The 18,773-nt window shown below is 34.2% G+C and overlaps 1 protein-coding gene across 1 annotated transcript in view; it reads right to left on the bottom strand.

The window, feature by feature from the left end:
- Nucleotides 1-5,444, bottom strand: part of LOC125615234 (MAM domain-containing glycosylphosphatidylinositol anchor protein 2-like) — an 81,639-nt gene extending 76,195 nt beyond the window's left edge. The window contains exon 1 of the mRNA XM_048798623.1: nucleotides 5,208-5,444. Within this exon, the coding sequence (XP_048654580.1) occupies nucleotides 5,208-5,381 (174 nt within the window). The 5' untranslated portion in view covers nucleotides 5,382-5,444. The remainder of the gene's footprint in view (nucleotides 1-5,207) is intronic.
- Between the last annotated feature and the right edge of the window lie 13,329 nt (nucleotides 5,445-18,773).

Genomic DNA, 18,773 nt, shown 5'->3' with positions numbered 1-18,773 from the left:
GTAAATTTTGGTGATATTGCTAGACCTTTCCTCTACACCTGGATTCCCCTTTAACCAATGAATATTGGCCTGATGAACTAGTTTAGATTTTGAAATTTGATAAATGGCCATGATTTTCTGTTGTGTTGGAAAACATCAACCTCTGCAGGGTATCATTTTTCTCTGCTTATATGATCCAAGTACCATTCATCATTCTACCCAGCTACTCCCAAACTTCACTTTGAAAGTCATTATAATCTATTATCCATTACCATAAAATCCTATTGATAAAAGCATTCTGGCTACTACTTTGACATTTTTGCTCATTTATATATGCATTGAGAATGTTGGTGAAGTGCTACTACCACATTCTGCCATTTTAGAATTCTATAATCTTGATTTTAAAGATCCTATTTCCATGGCAGAATTTCCTGTTGCAGATCTTTTCTGTAGTCAACAGTAATCTCTGAGCTTCTAAAAGATGCCAGTGTGCATCTGGTCAGTGCATTTCTCAGAGTGAATATCCTTTGGGAACTTGCTAAAAAATAACTCCTATATAATAAATTTATGTTAACATCCCCACCTCTCTGAGCTTTCTGAGCACTTTTCATATTTTATGAAGGCAGTTCCTGTATCTCTACCTTACTTAATGTAACTCATCATGATGTCTGAATGTCAAAAAATATCAAAGCAGCATATTAAAACTGACTCCAGGTAGTCTCATGAATAATTAACCCCAAGTCAAGTAAGAATGCTTTCATATTAAATCCTTCTGGCCAAACACCACTGAAATCTGGACCCACAATTTGTCAGCCTAAATCTATTTGCATATGGTCCCAGCTAACTTCAAAATTATAAGGAGGAATACTCCATCTACTCTATTGGTTAACTCTAATTGTATACTGAAGACAGTAGTAGCTTAGAATTACAGAGTTTACAAAAGAAGCTATTATTTTGTGTCTATAACTTAATCAGAAATATGCTTATTATTTATAAAGCATTTACATTATATGCACTCAATTAAATAATCTATATGTACTATGTTATTAAGTACATAGTGCTGATATTTTTTGAGAAAATTTCTGGAATGTGTGATGTCTCTTTCAGGCACAAAAGGTATACACAGAATTCAACAAAGGATGAATTCTTGAAAAAGAGTAATAGGCTTAGATCTCCTGAGAAACAAAAATGACTTTGTGTTTGTTAGTATTTTAATTAAATTTTTTAAATTCTTGATTAATTTTGATGCATTGAGAGTAAAACACATTACAATTTTTTGAGTATATAAATGTGTTGATTTTTAAAAAAAATAACTTCATACTAAACTAAAATCAATGGAAACAAAATTATTTGAAGTTACAATATCAAGCAGCAAAAAACAATAAGTGCTTTCTCCTAAACAAGCTGTGATGATTACATTTAGCCATGTTAGGATAAATTTAGTGAATATCTGTCTCATCTATAAAAGAAAGAGTGTGTGTGTGGGTGTGTGTGTGCACACGCACGCATGCTTGCATGTGAACACACGGTGAGGGGAGATTGTGAAAGTAAGCCATTGATGTGGAATACTAGACAATAAATTTCTGAATGTTTATCCTAAACTCTTCCGATATTATATCTAAATATTAATTTTTAAAAATATATTTAGTTTAGTTGGAGATTTTCTCACATGCTGATAGACATATCCAGTTCACACATATATATTACAGATGAAAAAAGTAAGCTATATTGAGTTCCATAATCCACAATAAAAAGTACATATATTATTTGATAATTTCTGATAAATAGTGGAATCTGATTCTTTCTGAGTTAGTTAGCCATAAACCCAAAACCTAGTATGTGTATTTTTCATATGAATATATTAGAATTTTTAAAGAAATTTTAATAGACTGAATCTGAAAAATAATATGGAAATATATACAAAGGCATATAAAATACTTGCAAAGAACAATACACAGGTAGAACCAATAGTTTCTAAATAAAGAATTGGCTATCAGGGTTTGCTAAGATTTTTATTATGGTAAGATTATCATTTTGGAATCTGTATAGAGGATTAACAAGAATAAAAACTTTAATGACTACAAAAGCCTTGCTAGTCCAGATCATATTTATATAGCAATCAAATCACTTATTGTGATTGTATTATAAAATTGAAAAATGGCCTTGCCTATTTATTATGCAAAAAGCAAACATTTACTAGGGTTAAGTTTCAATAAATAGTAGACAACTAGTAAAAACTAAACCTTGAACAAAAATAGCATAACCAATGTTAAAAGACAGCACCCTGTCAAGTAAAACTTGCAACATATTTATCAGCAATTAAATTTATTTACGTGGTATATAAAAGTCCTCAAAGTCTAAACAAAGACAAACAGCTCACTAGGGAAAAATAGAAAATATGAAAAAACAATAAACAAATATGTAAGAATGATTGATAAACATGTGAAAATGATCAAACGGACTGGTGATTAAATAATTAAAATTTAAATTACAACAAAAATGTAATTTATTTTCTCAAATGTAATAAGACTCTACCCATGTATATACATATATTTCTAATATAAATTTTCATCAAAATGATTCTGAGATAGTTAGAATTCCTATTATACAGGTAAGACAACAGGCACAGAGAGGTCATACACACTGTTGGTTGTCGGGGACCCAAGGTTAAGTGCAGGTAGGCTGATTCCAACATCATGCTCTTAACCACTTTATTACACGGACTTTACACCTCTATCCCTTAGATAAATCAAACCCACAGGTACTGCCCATATCCAAACAACATATTTTTGAAAGAAAAATCTAAAGAGCCTAGAAAGAAATGTTGCCATAAAATAGTTCTAGAAGTAGACAATCTCTGTGACTCTCATGGCTATAGGAATAGGCTGCAGAGGGAGAAATACTGTGATGAGGAAAGGTGAAACTTCTCCCTTGTACAGTGTTTCCAAGTATTATCACACTCAGATCAGAAAGATAAGCAAGTCATAAAGCTTCATGGTATCAGCCAGGAAAAATCATCCTCAGGACCTGCTGCCAACAGCATGCCCTTTAGTCTTGGGCCAGGATGCCAAGCCCCAGCTGTGCTGTCATCCTTTTTTACACAGTTTGTTAACCGAGAAGAGGCCCAGTTAATTTTTCAAACAGGCAATATAAGCTGAAACGGATTTACCTGCAAATACCAAATTACTTCTAGGAATGAAAAACAAAATAATGATACTGAAGCATTATATCTTTCTTAGGATCAAAACACATTGAAATAGTTCCAAAAATGAAAATGCATAAGAAAAAAAAATAATGATCTACTCTTCTGTTCCAGAACTTATTTTGGATCATCTGGAGATCAAAGATAGTACTCCTGATTGTGAATGTGGATAGGGAAAATAAGAAAATTATGATATTAAGAAGGAATAAAAATGAAGAGAGAGAAAGTCTTGTGAAAAGTTAGATAAAAAATCAAATTTTTAGGGCTGGGATTGTGGCTCAGCGGTAGAGCACTCGCCTAGCATGTGTGAGACCCTGGGTTCAATCCTCAGCAGCACATAAAAATAAATAAATAAAATAGACTGTGTCCAACTACAGCTAAAAAATAATTTTTTTAAAAAAAAGTAAAATTTGGGATTTAGAGGAGCAGGTTTCGCAAATCCAGTGTGAGAATATTGGGGATAACAGGATTATCTTTGTGGCTTCTTTAATTTGGACCTTCTTATTTTTATTCCAAATTTTTCTTTTAGAATTTTTATGTCTTCAAATTTTAAATAATGATAAATTATAGGACTACTGAATTTTCTCTGAGCTAATATTTAAGTTAATTCTATAATTTTTCTTAATTTTAATAAAACTATTTTCACTGGACTCAATTGTTTCTGTATACATGTTTAAACAAAATTGCTTTACTTATCAATTTCTTTGTATCAATCTTAATAATTTTCACTTTTGTGTGTTTTATTACCGAATCTTTTTTTCCTACCAACTTTGATTATATCAGGTCAAGTTTTGTAGAATCTAATTTTATTAAGAGAATGCCGTTTTTTAACTCATTTTCTGTTAGTAGCAAATATTATCATTTATAATTTTAGTTCTTGTGAGCTTTGATTTTTTTAAATAATTTTTAGATTTACCACTTTCCAGTTTACCAACAGCATTAATTTTATAAAATGTATTTTACCATTTCCATTTGAACCATGACTTTGTCTGTCTGTGGATCTCTGTATCTATCTATTGCTTCATTCTGTGAAGAATAATATGCTTTTTTTCATTTTTTTTCATAGTCAATACAATAGGATCAAAAGATCCTTAAAAATTAAGATTTGAGTATGCAAGAAGCAAAAGAAAAGTTAAAATGGTGATTTGTGAAATTCCCACATTGTTCTTCATTTTCCTCCTATAGCTATGTTGGTTTTTTTTAACTTTACTAATTGAGAATTTTTCCCTTGCCATAGTTGATTGTCAATGTGAATATTCAACTTGTCAGGTTAAAGCTGTAATGATAAGAATTGTTAATTAATGAGTAAAACATCCTGAATATTCTTTATTCAAATTAGATTTCTTCATTATACATAAATATGTAACCTAAATAGATTACATCATATATAGCCCTTTCTTTTGCTCCTGCAAGTTTTTTCTTTGCATATTACTGGTAATTTTAGTACCCTTTGAAGGTCTCAATTTTTGTGCCTGCTATTAAATTGGTTTTAGGAAGCCCGAAGCTGATGACTCTGAAAGCCTGAATGCACATAGCACCTGCAAACATTTATTTTTTTTTAAGTTCTCTATGAATATAATGACTAGGAATAAGGAAGGTACATGTGACCTCATGCATCACATTCTTCAGAACAAATGCCTCCTTGGCTGCAATTATGTCATCATGAAATCACGTTCCACATTCTAAAATAAGCTCATTGCCATGTGAATTGTTATTGTGTGGAGTTATTTTTGTAGTTGTCTTTTTAACAGCTTCCTTAGATGTGTCTTCTAAATTTCTCACAATATAGAACAAAGATTTCTTGTTTTGTTTCATGCACATGAATACTTGTTTCGACGTTAAGAGATGACCACTCTTTTCTGTATTGCACATGAACTTGCACTTGAGTTACACTCAAGTATGCATACACACACACACACACACATATACACCCACACATAGATGTACCTAACTTTCTAAAATATATACTTTTTGACTTCCAATAAAGGTCAAACAGTTTTCTCCAATGTCACAGTTCGGGACTCACCTGTGGACGTGGATGTCCTGTGACCAGACAAGTCAATTCCAACGTTTCTCCTTCCCGGATAGTGTAGACCCTTTCAGAGTAGCGCTCCTCCTCAATGTTACAGGCCAAGCCTGAGTGCACAATACGAACCGTTGGGGGAGCTGTCGAGTCAGGAAGAAAAGAGACAAGATACATAAAAAGCTAAGTAAATTGTCTTCCCTTGAATCATCTTGATTGTAAGAGCAATTCTTACTAGACTTCACCATAGTCAGATTCATCACTCTTAATACTTTGAGTTTCCCCAGGGATTAAAGATTTTGCTAGATAGAAAGCTTCAAATTTATCTAACAGTCATCAACACATTCTGAAAATGGTAAAGGGGAACAGAAAGGTGGGAGAAATTGATGCCTATGGAAATCACTGTGCATTACAACACCACATGGTAAAATTAGATTGTTAGAACGTATGAAGCTTCTTCCTTTATGAAATCCAAGATTTACTATACTAAGAAACACTAGTGCAAAATAGGTAGTGCAAAAAAAAAAAAAAAAGAATTAGGAGGGGGGAAGGAATTTGAATTAAAGACATTGGCATTCATCAATTAATTATATGAGTCCTGTGAGGCAAGTAAGAAGCCAAAAATAAGAACTGAACACCAACTTATTTTATGATAATTACAGACCCCTGTTGATGTGAACAAATGATTATTGCTGAATTAAGACATTAAAGAAGGCAGTAAATCATTGATGCCTAAGTCTAAAATTCTGATTCAAGAGGACCTTGGTTCTCATGAAGCTGTCTAAATTCATAAATATAATTTTTTTTTCTATTTCAGCACTCCTGGTCTAATAAAACTTGACAAGCACTCAACATGCAAACTCACATAGGTCATGAGAAATGCTTAGCTTTAAGACATGTTCCCTGCAACAAAGCAGATGATGACAGCTACTACTGCAGAGTGGAGACCATCTCCATTTATGATCACTTCATTTTTGTGTGCAATACATTTGGGGGTAGAAGAAAAACAGATATCTTGCTAAAGGAAAATTTAAAGACTATATGTAAATGTAAAGGATAGCGATGTCAAGGATTTACTGGGAAAAAATTATTGAGCCTAAAAAGAAGTATTCTTTTTTGATTGAACTCAGGAACTCAAGTACTGAGCCACATTCCCAGCCCTATTTTCTATTTTTATTTACAGACAGGGTCTCACTGAGTTGCTTAGCTCCTCACTGTTACCTAGCCTGGCTTTTAACTTGAGATCCCCCTGCCTCAGCCTCCAGAGCCACTGGGATTATAGGAGTGCACCACTACACCTGGCTAACAAACAATAATCTTAACAGTTCCTGCACTTTCTTGAAAATTAATGCTGGAATATTTGGAATTTTTATTTAGCATTAAGAAGATTATGAATCCTATAGAATTTGAAAATAAATTTAATGTCTTGAAGTGAGAAAAAAAGATGTTAAGGTCAAATTATGGGAAAATCTCTTCTGGGAAAATATGTGTTTTTAAAGTAAAACAGAATATTTTCCAATATGTAATTCTTTGCTTTATATAGCATAAATGCATAGGCCACCCATAGAATTGAATAATTTTAAAGGACATATTTTTGTAATCCTTCTTAATATCAAGCAGAAATGAAGATGGAAAAGCCCATTAATATATAATGAAACAACTGGTATCTCTATTTCTTTCTATACACCTGAGAACAGTACTGTTCTTCAATCTTAAAATTTAGGACATTGCTCTCCATTACCCATTATCAAATGAGATAAATATTTTGCAAGGAGGGATAAGCAAAAAAGCACCAAAAAAAGTACTTTTTACATTTAATATGCACAATAAATACCCCAAAACTCAGATATTAACACAGAGACCATATATATTCACAGAAAACTCTCAGAATCTGCATTTTTACCAAACTCACCAGTGATTACAATGATACTGCTTCACAGAATAGATTAATAGAAACGTTTTTATCTGGTTATATTTTTATATTTTAAATATTTGTTGAATCAAGGAAAAAAAGTCCAAGAGCTAACAAGTCCTTTCTTCCTTGTCTTTTAAATAACTAAAACTCATGCCATACATCATTTCACTGGTTTGAAAAATTAAGTGACACTTAAACAAATCAAATGTTTAGTTTGATTTATAAAACTAATTTATCAAAAACTATTTACCATGTTTTTGGACTCTGTCTAGACATTGTAATATTTGTTAGGTTTTATAGCATTAGAAATTCTTATATTTGGTGTTTCTCTAGTGCTCTGATGTTTGACACAATGTTTCCTACAAATCATTTCCAACAGTGATCAAATTTAGACTTCAATTTAGATAAGTCATTCTAAAAAGGTAATTATTTTAAGACATCTGTCTTATATAATCATGTACAGATAATAGTAGGTTAACAAACTAATGACAATGAATAAATGCTTGTAAAATAAAAATAGGAAGAAAGTCAAATAGAAAATATAGCTCTCTACCTTGAAATAAACTTTCATGCTAAATTTAGCTTAATAAGTGATAGCTCATGTTTATTAGTATATCTAATTATACTGTTACATGACATCTTTCCCAGACTAATTTATACTTGTTATTTTTGTTTTAATATCAAATAAATGCATAGTATTGTTATTTTAAGATATATCTTTCAAATGCATCATTATGCAAATAAGTAGCTTTATTTAAACTATTTAAATTATACAGTAGGCAAATTGTGACATTTACAAGGGTTAATTTTCTGCTATTTTCTTCTATATTTTAACACATTCTTGGAAAAGGTAATTGCCTATGTACTACAGTCATCAAGAACCTACCACCTATCCTATAAGAGGGTGGAATATTTCACCAAATTTAGTTTCCAATAAATACTCTTCTTGGTATGCATCAAAATAACATACTTAAGATGCTCAATAATAAGATGAACATTTATCTTAAGAAAGTGAACCTGAAAGGGCCTTAGAGCTCATTTTGTTCACTGTCTTATTTTCAGGTGAGAGAAGGAAAACTCGAGAACTTCCAGTGGCCTGGCTATCTGTAGCCTAAATGGACAAAAGACAGTGCTTCATTCTTTCCCTCCTTCATGGTGGCTTCTAAAACTACATCTGTCATAGTTAAATGAGGATTTTTAGTAAACTCCCCAACTAAACCTAGACTGGAGGAATAATAAAAGATTGAGAAACTGTAAACAAAATGGAGTACAAAAACTATGTCAACAATATAACTAGTAAAATTTCACCAAACTCATATAACATTGTCCCAATTCACTGGCCCACCTCCAGACCCTTACAAATCCATAACATCTTACAACTATTGAACATTACTTTGATATTTCTATTTTCATCAGATTTCTTGCCTAAGAACCTATACTACCTCCCCCTGATTCATTAAAGTGTCCCATTCCCTTTGCCTGGGTGGCAAATGAGTCCTCTGTAAAGGGTCCCCTTATTGACTATTCAGCCTAAAATCCCATTTTTCTGTAATAGCGGTGTATCATCCACAAGAACATAAGGAACACTAAGATTTTAAGTGCTTCTCTTCATGATGCCCTACTTCTAGAATTCCTAGACTGATTCTATGTTCTTCACACCTACTTGAATTATTAACAATTACTTTCCTGCCCTGTTTTTTCCAGGAGACATGTATTGCCTCCTTTTTCTAAACATTCTAAGTAAATATTAAGCACTTCAGTGCCAGGATAAGCATCACATTTGACACCTGTCTCAAATCATATTACTCAGAGCATAGAATAGGTATTTAATAATTAATTTAAAATTTCTGTCTTAGCAAATGCTACTAACAGTATAATGATACAAATCTCTTCTTTTAGCAAAATAGCAACTGTCATGGCACTGAATTTACTTACTTTACATATAAATGCAATTTTCCTTAGTGTAGCAGAAGCAAGACATCTTTTATCCTCTGCTTTGTTAGAAAAATCCTCAATTTATCATCCTGAAACTGGACCAAGGGTTATGTTCCCCTTTGCCCTGAAGAGTCAGCAATGAATTAAAATGTTAAAATATTGCATAAGACTCATATTCTTCCAAATTTTCCTGAAGTAAACCAAATCTCATTACTTTCCTAACATTAATCATATCAGCTGCCTTAATTTGAGCAAGTTGGCCTTGGGTTCAAGAGGTCAGTCTAAAAGGGCAAAAGGGAGGCATTCTTTTATCTTGTTAGAATACACTTTTGAAAGACAAACCAAATTCTCTCTGTTGGAGAAAGAACACAAATAAATTATTCTCCAACAGCAAGAACTAGGAGCATTTTTATTCTTTTATGTCATATACAGATTTTAGGCATACATTTATTGAGCAACTGCTATACAGGCCCAAGGCTATCCAAAAGATTAATGTCATGAGTGGTGACATCTAAAGGCTAACGCCCATTGCATATATCCAATTTATTAAAAATAAAAAATATATTTAACTGAAAAGAAGAGGTACTCTAACAGAAGACAAAGCAGAGGAGGACTAAGTCTTCCTGGGAGACACAACTTCAATGACATTTAACCTACAATTGAAAAGATGGTGTGGGGACAAAAGGAGGAGGACGTTCCAGAGAGCCCCAACAGTATAATTAATGCACACCTATAACAGTGTCTGTTGTGCTCTTGAAATAACTACATTGAAATATAGTCCACATATTGACACTGGCACCACCCTCTCAACTTGCCATGCAGTCTTCAGACAGAGGAGAGACACTGCATAGATGTGGCAGTGGACATGAAGAAAGGATGCCTTTTAGAAGTCTGCTTAAACAGGCGTGATAGTGTTGAGGTGAGGGAGAGGGAGGGAAGGTGACACTGAATTTGATGCCTTGGCTAACTAAATCAAAGATGACTTTTTTTAGTAGAAGATACCACTTAAGCAACATGCAGTTTGTGCGGAGAGGCTTGAGGAAAAGGACCCTGAGCCCAAGTCACAGGGGCATTTGTTACAGTGAGGACTTGGATGAGAAAGGTTTTAAAAGAGAAGTTTTTTCCAGTAACAGGCACATGTCCTGAAGGGTATGCTGTTATTAGACAGCAATTGTTTTGGTTTTAGGAGTTTTCTCTCCCTGAGAGCTCTGAGACAGAGCCTTGTACTTTAATAAATCTTTCAAATTTCTCCAGTGCCTATTCTCTGGGAATTCAGGTTACCTCTGCAGGGCTGCTAGACTTTTACTGTAGATCAAGGTAACTTATGTTCTTGGTGGAGGAAACAGAGCTCCTGAGATGGACAATGTGGGGAGACGAATGTTCCCTGGTCCCTCTCTTAGAAACTCTCCTGGAGAGATTGCTAAACCACTGTGCACCAGCATCCTTCTTGCAGTCAAGAGTCTAGAGAGACAGAGCAAGTCATCCACACCTTACTGCCCGTCCTGTCACACACAGCATGTATTACTTACGCCTTTCTCTTAGCTATCTTTCAGTTTTGTTTATAAAAGCAAACACAACACTAATCAAACTTGCCTTTCTTTAAGTTTTTTTTATAATTGTACATGGACAGCATGCCTTTATTTGTTCAGTATTTTATGCGGTGCTAAGGATCGAACCCAGTGCCTCACACATGTAGGCAAGCATTCTGCCACTGAGCTACTGCCCCAGCCCACCTTTCATTTTTGATTAATTTAAGTTGTCATAATCTTTCATAAAACTTACCTCATTTCCTATAACATTTCATACTTAGTTAATCACCATTGTCAACAATTGGTATCTTCTGCTTATTTCAATTGCTAATATAACACATATGCACACTATTTCTATGACCCCTCTTCTTATATTCTCTTTCCTCATTTAATAAACAATGTGAAGTATACAAAGAACTCAAAAAATTAGACAATAAGAGAACAAACAACCCTATCAACAAATGGGCCAAGGAGCTGAACAGACACTTCTCAGAGGAGGACATACAATCAATCAACAAGTACATGAAAAAATGCTCACCATCTCTAGCAGTCAGAGAAATGCAAATCAAAACCACCCTAAGATACCATCTCACTCCAGTTAGATTGGCAGCCATTATGACTGTCTCTTATAACAAGTGCTGGCGAGGATGTGGGGAAAAGGGTACACTTGTACATTGCTGGTGGGACTGCAAATTGGTGCAGCCAATTTGGAAAGCAGTATGGAGATTTCTTGGAAAGCTGGGAATGGAGCCACCATTTGACCCAGCTATTCCCCTTCTCGGTCTATTCCCTAAAGACCTAAAAAGAGCATGCTACAGGGACACTGCTACATCGATGTTCATAGCAGCACAATTCACAATAGCAAGACTGTGGAACCAACCTAGATGCCCTTCAATAGATGAATGGATAAAAAAAATGTGGCATTTATACACAATGGAGTATTACTCTGCATTAAAAAATGACAAAATCATAGAATTTACAGGGAAATGGATGGCATTAGAGCAGATTATGCTAAGTGAAGCTAGCCAATCCCTAAAAAACAAATGCCAAATGTCTTCTTTGATATAAGGAGAGTAACTAAGAACAGAGTAGGGACGAAGAGCATGAGAAGAAGATTAACATTAAACAGGGATGAGAGGTGGGAGGGAAAGGGAGAGAGAAGGGAAATTGCATGGAAATGGAAGGAGACCCTCAGGGTTATACAAAAGTACATACAAGAGGAAGTGAGGGGAAAGGGAAAAATAATACAAGGGGGACAAATGAATGACAGTAGAGGGGGCAGAGAGAGAAGAGGGGAGGGGAGGGGGGATAGTAGAGGATAGGAAAGGCAGCAGAACACAACAGACACTAGTATGGCAATATGTAAATCAATGGATGTGTAACTGATGTGATTCTGCAATCTGTATTTGGGGTAAAAATGGGAGCTCATAACCCACTTGAATCAAAGTGTGAAATATGATATATCAAGAATTATGTAATGTTTTGAACAGCCAACAATAAAAAATTTAAAAAAAAAATAAATAAATAAACAATATGAGTCCTCTCCCCTGTTCATTTCCACAGTGATTTCCCAATCTGGCTTTTAAATTAAGTGTTGTGTACACAGGCCTGCTCCACAGTTATTCCTGTACTGTTGATGATTGCCTGGCATCCTTTCCATAGCCTAGTTATATTACATGGTCTCTTAGCATGAACTGAGAACCAGAAAGGGAGAATATAAAGATTTGGGGGAGAAAATGAAGAATTCAGTTTTGGATACTGATGGTGAGCTGACCAATGGCTAATAAGTCATCGAGGGACATAAAAATCTAGAGCTTTTAAGTGACAGCATAGATGACATCTCTACAGCAGAGCATTAGAGTGAGAAATTAAGAGGGTGAGGACAATACTATAGTGAATATGAATTCTTAAATAGAGAAGCCAAAGAAAAAGCCTTAATATGGTTACAAAGACTGAGAGGTAGTAGAAGAAGAACAAAGAAAATGCAGCATTTTAGAAGTTGCATGAAAAGAGGCTACAGAAGTGGACCATAATGTTCATACTTCCAACACAACTGTAAATTTTTGCCCATATACTATTTTCTAGTGTCTTTCATCATTCTTTTAAAATCAATTTCCCTCAAAGTCCACTCTCTTTCTTTTCTTTCCCTTTCTCTTAATTTATTATTTTATCAATTCAACTTTGCTGGCTCCTTACCACATACAAAATAATCTCTCAAAAGTATTTAATCTCTTCTGTACAATTATAGCCAATTAGAGTTAATCCCCACAGGATACACATATGCTTCATCTCTTTCATATTAAAGAACAAAGACAGAACAGTGGCATTTATGCTGGCGCTATCAAGCCTTCTCCTGACTTTCCCTTACAGTCTAGAGACGGGAAATTACAGTGCACCTTCTTAGCCACATGTCAGCACCTGCTTTGCAGTCCCCAGGCCATAGCAGTCTGAATTCTGCCCTATCATTTTATGTTTGTAACAGAATAGGGCAAGCAAATAGAAGACCACTTTCAAAAGCTGCTATTTTTTTTCATTATTTTGATCTCTTACCTCTCCTTCAGACTTTGTGTTTCTGACTTTGTATCCCAAGCAAAAACCTTTTGAAATTGTCCTTTTACCCTACACTTTAAAACAATATAGATTATTCCTACAACCCACTGCCATATATTCTTTGCACCTACACTCAAACATGCACAAAAGCAAAGTATTCAATATGTATGTCCATTCTAATAATTTCCTTAAAATAGAACTAAAATCTAAAATTATCATTTCAATAATCCTCCACAGGGCAATATCCTGGTAGACAAGCAACATACAGATCATTTGAAATCAGCCTTCAACTCACTTGCCTTGTTTGTTTCTATAGGTCATTTTCAAATAGCTACAATTTCAGTATCAATGTGATTTTACCTCTACAGTCCTCTACGTGTTCTCCTGGACATTCTGGAAGGAAATGCTTTTTTATCTTTGATTTGATGAGCTATAAAATGAAAGTAGTAATAGTCTATTGATTAAACTGGATTTAATCAAAAGAAGATCATAACTACACTGCTTGACTTTGGGGGAAAGGTTTTGAATGCTCTTGATTATTTCTTCAGCCTATGTTGAGCAGCACTGTAATAAATTGAGTCACCCCAAGAGACTCTCCAAAGTCTTAGGTAAAGGTAAGAAATTCAACCGTAAAGTCCCTGGTTTTGGAAGACAGCCATCAACACATCTCTAATAACAAAAGCCTCCATAGTATTTTAAGTTAGGGCTTGTCAAGAGTTTAAAGGACATCATCTGTTTGTATGCAATATATATTATTTAAGAAGAAAGCCTGTCCTCAAGAGAAAATAGTGGCATTCAGTAACAATTTAATTATGTACATTAAATTTTAGCATTAGACAAAAATGCAATTTATATTGTAATGTTAAAACAATAATAAAAGCAATAATGTTTTTGTGTAAAAACTCTTACAATGCTATTTTTGCTAATATTCTTGAATCAAGTTATTCATAGAAAATTGAATACAAAATTATAAAATAACAACCTGAATTATCTTCCATGAAATGACAGGTATGATTCCTTTTGAATGAAAGCTCTGTGCATTTTGAAAATTGTATTTCATGAAGGTTTCCACATTTCCAACTTCAAATTTCATTATAAATACCTCCTTTTTTGTTTTCATGTGAAAGTGTTACTTATTAATATCTAAAGCTAAAACTTCAAAGAGTCCCATATGTTTTATTGATGGGAAAACATGAAGGTTTCATGAAAGGCAAGGCTCTACATTCCTTTCAAGTCCAGTACTTGACAACGCTGAAAACATGTCAGAGAGGAACCTTGGGCCATCAAGGTTGACACAGTCATACCTGGCCTCTAGTCATCATCTCTACCTGGATGTTTCCCTCCCAAACCCTTCCCTGTGTTCTTTCCTGTATTTCTCAGGAGAAATAGTTGGCCTATAGATGAGGAATATTTGAAAGTCCATCAAATATTTCATTATGCTCCTATTTTGCTCAATAGAACTTGTGTGCACTAATCAGAGTACCCTGACATGGAGGCAAATAATGTGGGGAACTCAGCTTCCCCTCTCTTGGGTAGGAAAGTGACATTCTATTTGTAAGTTCCTGCTATTTTTATGACACATCCTGAAGTGTTTGCAAATAAAGTCTGAATCAGGTCTGTACATAACCAGTCCATTTTAGATTAAAAAAGAAAATAGTGCCAGAAATTTTGGAGACTATGCCATAGACTATCAAATTAAAACAAAACAAAAAGCAAACAAAAAATAAAAATGTGAGAAAAACACAAGAGAGTATTCCTCTTGCTTTTAGGGTTGCATTTTTAAGGCTTTTGAAACTTGAACACATGCCTGGTAAAAGAGAGAGAGGCTATTACAGCACTGTGGGAGGGGGCAGCATTTAATCCTGAGTCTATAACCAGGTCTCCTTCCTACATCAAACTGTGAAACGGCTCCCTCTTGATAGTGTCAGAAACCATATATCACACAATCAGCTAGCCAAGGTTTCTTGAACCAAATCTTTTTTTGTCTCTTATGAATTATCACCAAACCTGGTGAGTTGACGACTCTTGAAGGCCCAGGTAGGTACTGACCACATCGTTTCCCCCCTCTGACATGCATATCTGAATATATTCATTCTTATCTAGAATTAGGGCTTTGCATCTTTCTTAGAAATAACTATAGAACCTCAGTGCACACTAAACAGAATGAAATCAGTGTCACCAATGTGTTCTAACCTTAATCACAAATCGGGGATTTATAGAAAGCTATTCTTTCTTCCAGCCTAGCTCACCAAGAAACAAATGAAATTTACTACAAAATACGCCGAAAATGAAAACTTCAATTTGCTTGTCCTGGAGTGGCAAAGGCAGACAGAGAATTATTGAGGATCTGGTCTGACAACTTCCCCACTGCTTCTTTCCACTTATATATCACTGTTGCTGCCTGTGGGCCCCAAGAGGACAAGGTCCTCAGCAGGGTATGACAAATTCTTTTACACCCCAGAAGAGAGGAATCAATGCAGTGATGGCAGTGATGATGTCCACCCCATCTGGCTCTTTTCCCTGTGGACCTGGCAGAAGGGCAATTTTCATGAAGTGAGGGTACTTCTGACTCCAGTGGAAATAGTTTTACAAATGGCAGTGCCTATGCAACACATGGTACTTCAATGATATTAGTTCTCCCCCAAATCTTGAAAAACACTTTTTTTTTTTTTGCTGCATCCAAAAATAAGAACACCACCAGTTAAAGTTCATGAGTTGGAAAGCTTGGTTTGACCGTCTGTTCTACTTTTCACAATTTTTACTATGAGGTATGTGTTTTTTTTTTTTTCATCTTACCATGCAACTTCCCCATTTATGCAGTTTTAGATATTAGGTCTTTGGGATTTAGTTGATAAGAACAGAATGTAGAAAAAAATATTATCAATTATGTGTATTCTGATAAGCAAAGTGAAATTTTATTGAACTGCTTGGTGCCATAAGAGTTCAAAGAAAAACCTTTGTCTAAGTCACACGATGTGTAACATAAGAAATTGTCAGTAAATATTACCACTCCACTCTCAATTTTTTAATATTAGTCTTTGACAATTTCAAAAAAAATAGCCCAAAATTCCTGTTCAAACAATTTGATTTCATTTTACTGAGGACAAAGTTCTTAAATCCATCCTGTAGGTATCTCTTTGTTTCCACATTGCATGACATTCCCCAGGCACTCTTAGACCTGCCACCTCCCACATCTGTCACTTCACACCCCAGGGGCTGGGCCTCCAGAGCATCTCTGCACCTTTGGCTGGCCATGGAGGCATAACCCAGTTCTTAATTTTAAATGTTTTCCACATTTTCTAAAAAAAGTTAATAAATAGCTCTTCTAAGAATTGTCATGATTGTTATTAATAATGTTAGATTTTATTAACAAAGCAAATAATCTAAAAAAATTACTGTATCACAAAACATCTTAAAATTCCTTAGAAGCAAGTTTAAGGGTTGACTCATAACACAACAGGTACAAGAGATGCTTTTATCGAATTTTATATCTTTAACCTATTTTTTCTATTACACATTTCTAATTAATGGCACGTCCCTGCAATTTTTTGAACAAACAAGGAAATATATAAAAAGTAACTAAGTACATAATTACTCCTAGCCACAGCCGCTTATTGGTAAATGTAAAATTATTTGGTTTAAATTGTCCAGCAATTCTAATTATTCTAATTTTACCCTAGAGAATTGCCACGATCATGTCCATATTAGATGTTAAACCAAATAAACTATTTGGATTTTAATCAATGCAAGTTGTAAAACAGATCACTGTCTTTCAAATTATGCTTCCAAAATTAAGTGATTTATATATATGTTCAGTGCTGTTCAATGTAAATTATTTTAAAAGAATATTAAGTAGTTTAATAGTTTGTCTCAGATATTAGCAAATATAATAAATTAATTAATAAATTTATCCTAATGGGGGAGTAAGTGTGAGGCATTTGTACACCCATGCTTGTTGGATAGAGCTAGCACAGTTTTTCTGGGAAGTAGTTTGTTACTGTAGATCCAAATGTCAAAAATTCATAACTTTCCATCCATCTCTAAAGAACTAATCTGAGGAGATAGCTTATCAAAAGATGTATTCACAAATATGCCCACTGCAATATTTATAAGGGGAAAAACTGAAAATAATTGCATATACAGAAAACTATATTTATAGCTCCAAATAAACTGATATAGAAAAACATTGGCAAAATCTGATTTTTAAACATAATTTGAGAAGAGTATGCATCATTGAGAGGTTGAATAAGCACTATAGTTAGGAACAAGGGCTCTAACTCCAGGTACACAGCTTCAAATCCATAGCGTGACATTAACTAAGTGATACTGGGCAAATGATTTGACCTTTCTGTCTATATTTCTGTATCTGTGAAACTGAGTAGTAATCAAACCTTCTTCAGGATTTTCTGATGAAGTGACGATTAATGCTTAATACTGTCAATGAGCTGGCAGCAGATGCCAGCCATTAATACTTTCCAATGTATGTGGAAACGTTGTATACATAGAGACGGTGTACAAAGAAGAGCACCATGAAGATGTTCTCTGAATTTTTTTCTTGAACAATAATAGAGATAATCACAAAATACGGAAAAGATATAATTTTGTCATTTTTTGAAAATGATAAATTTATAAATAATGTAAATATCAAACAATAAAGCACTGGCTTAAGTAATGGTGAAACACCCACAAATAGATCATATTACTAATACAAAATGATTTAAATTATTGACATAGAAAAAAATCCACAATATATAGCTAAGAATAATGGGTATAGTGTGATCCTGCTCAAGTACTATTATATACTCTGAGCCTAAATACATGCCTGAAGGAGACTGGCTACAATGTTAACAATGGTAATGTCTGGGGGCACTTCTTTTCCTGGCTTTCTTTGCTTTTTATCTTAATATGATTCTATGTTTTCAATTTTTTCACAAGAAGCACTTTTTATTTTTTAGAACTAATAAAATGATCGTAGAGCATATTTCTGTTTCAGAGTCAAGCTGTACCTCTCTGACTACAATAGTTTCTTTACTTTCACTCCAGAGTTGCCCAAATTCTTTTAGCCAGATGGAAAAAGGAGAGACTTAGCTATATGGCCCTACTATATTTTCCCCCAGAATTTCAGTCCACTTTTTATTCATATAGAATATCTTCTGACTTTTCTTAATTTTTTTTTCTCTACTTCAAAAATCTTGACCTCTTCTTTGCCCTACCAAGTTTGAGTGAAGTACAGCCCACATCCTTGATTGCAACTTTGAGGCAAACTTCAACAGTTTTAGTCTCAGTAAGCATTCATGTGATACTGAAATCTGTTACCATCACTGGAGTATGATGTGTTTTTGTACTCTTTGAAGATATCCATGTCAATTTCTGCTCTTCCTATTCCCAAGTTTCTTAATGAAACTCTTTATAGTTTCTGGCATTCTTCCAACCTCATTTTAACTCTTTTCAACTCATTTGTATAGCACAGATGATAATAAATAAAATTCCAATGAATGATCAAGCTCATTATGGTTCAACTCTCTAGCCCTGTCAAATTCCCCAGGCCCCCTAAAATGAACCAACCCTCATGCATCATCTTGCCCACCCACGTTTTATTGCCCACTCTAAAGGATTTGTCTCCCAGATGTCAAAATTGCA

The sequence above is a fragment of the Marmota marmota genome, unplaced genomic scaffold, assembly GCF_001458135.2.
Source record: "Marmota marmota marmota unplaced genomic scaffold, marMar, whole genome shotgun sequence".
NCBI classification, from domain to species: Eukaryota; Metazoa; Chordata; class Mammalia; order Rodentia; family Sciuridae; genus Marmota; species Marmota marmota.
The sequence above is the reverse complement of the archived record's forward strand: the minus strand, read 5'-3'. Positions and strand labels throughout refer to the sequence as shown.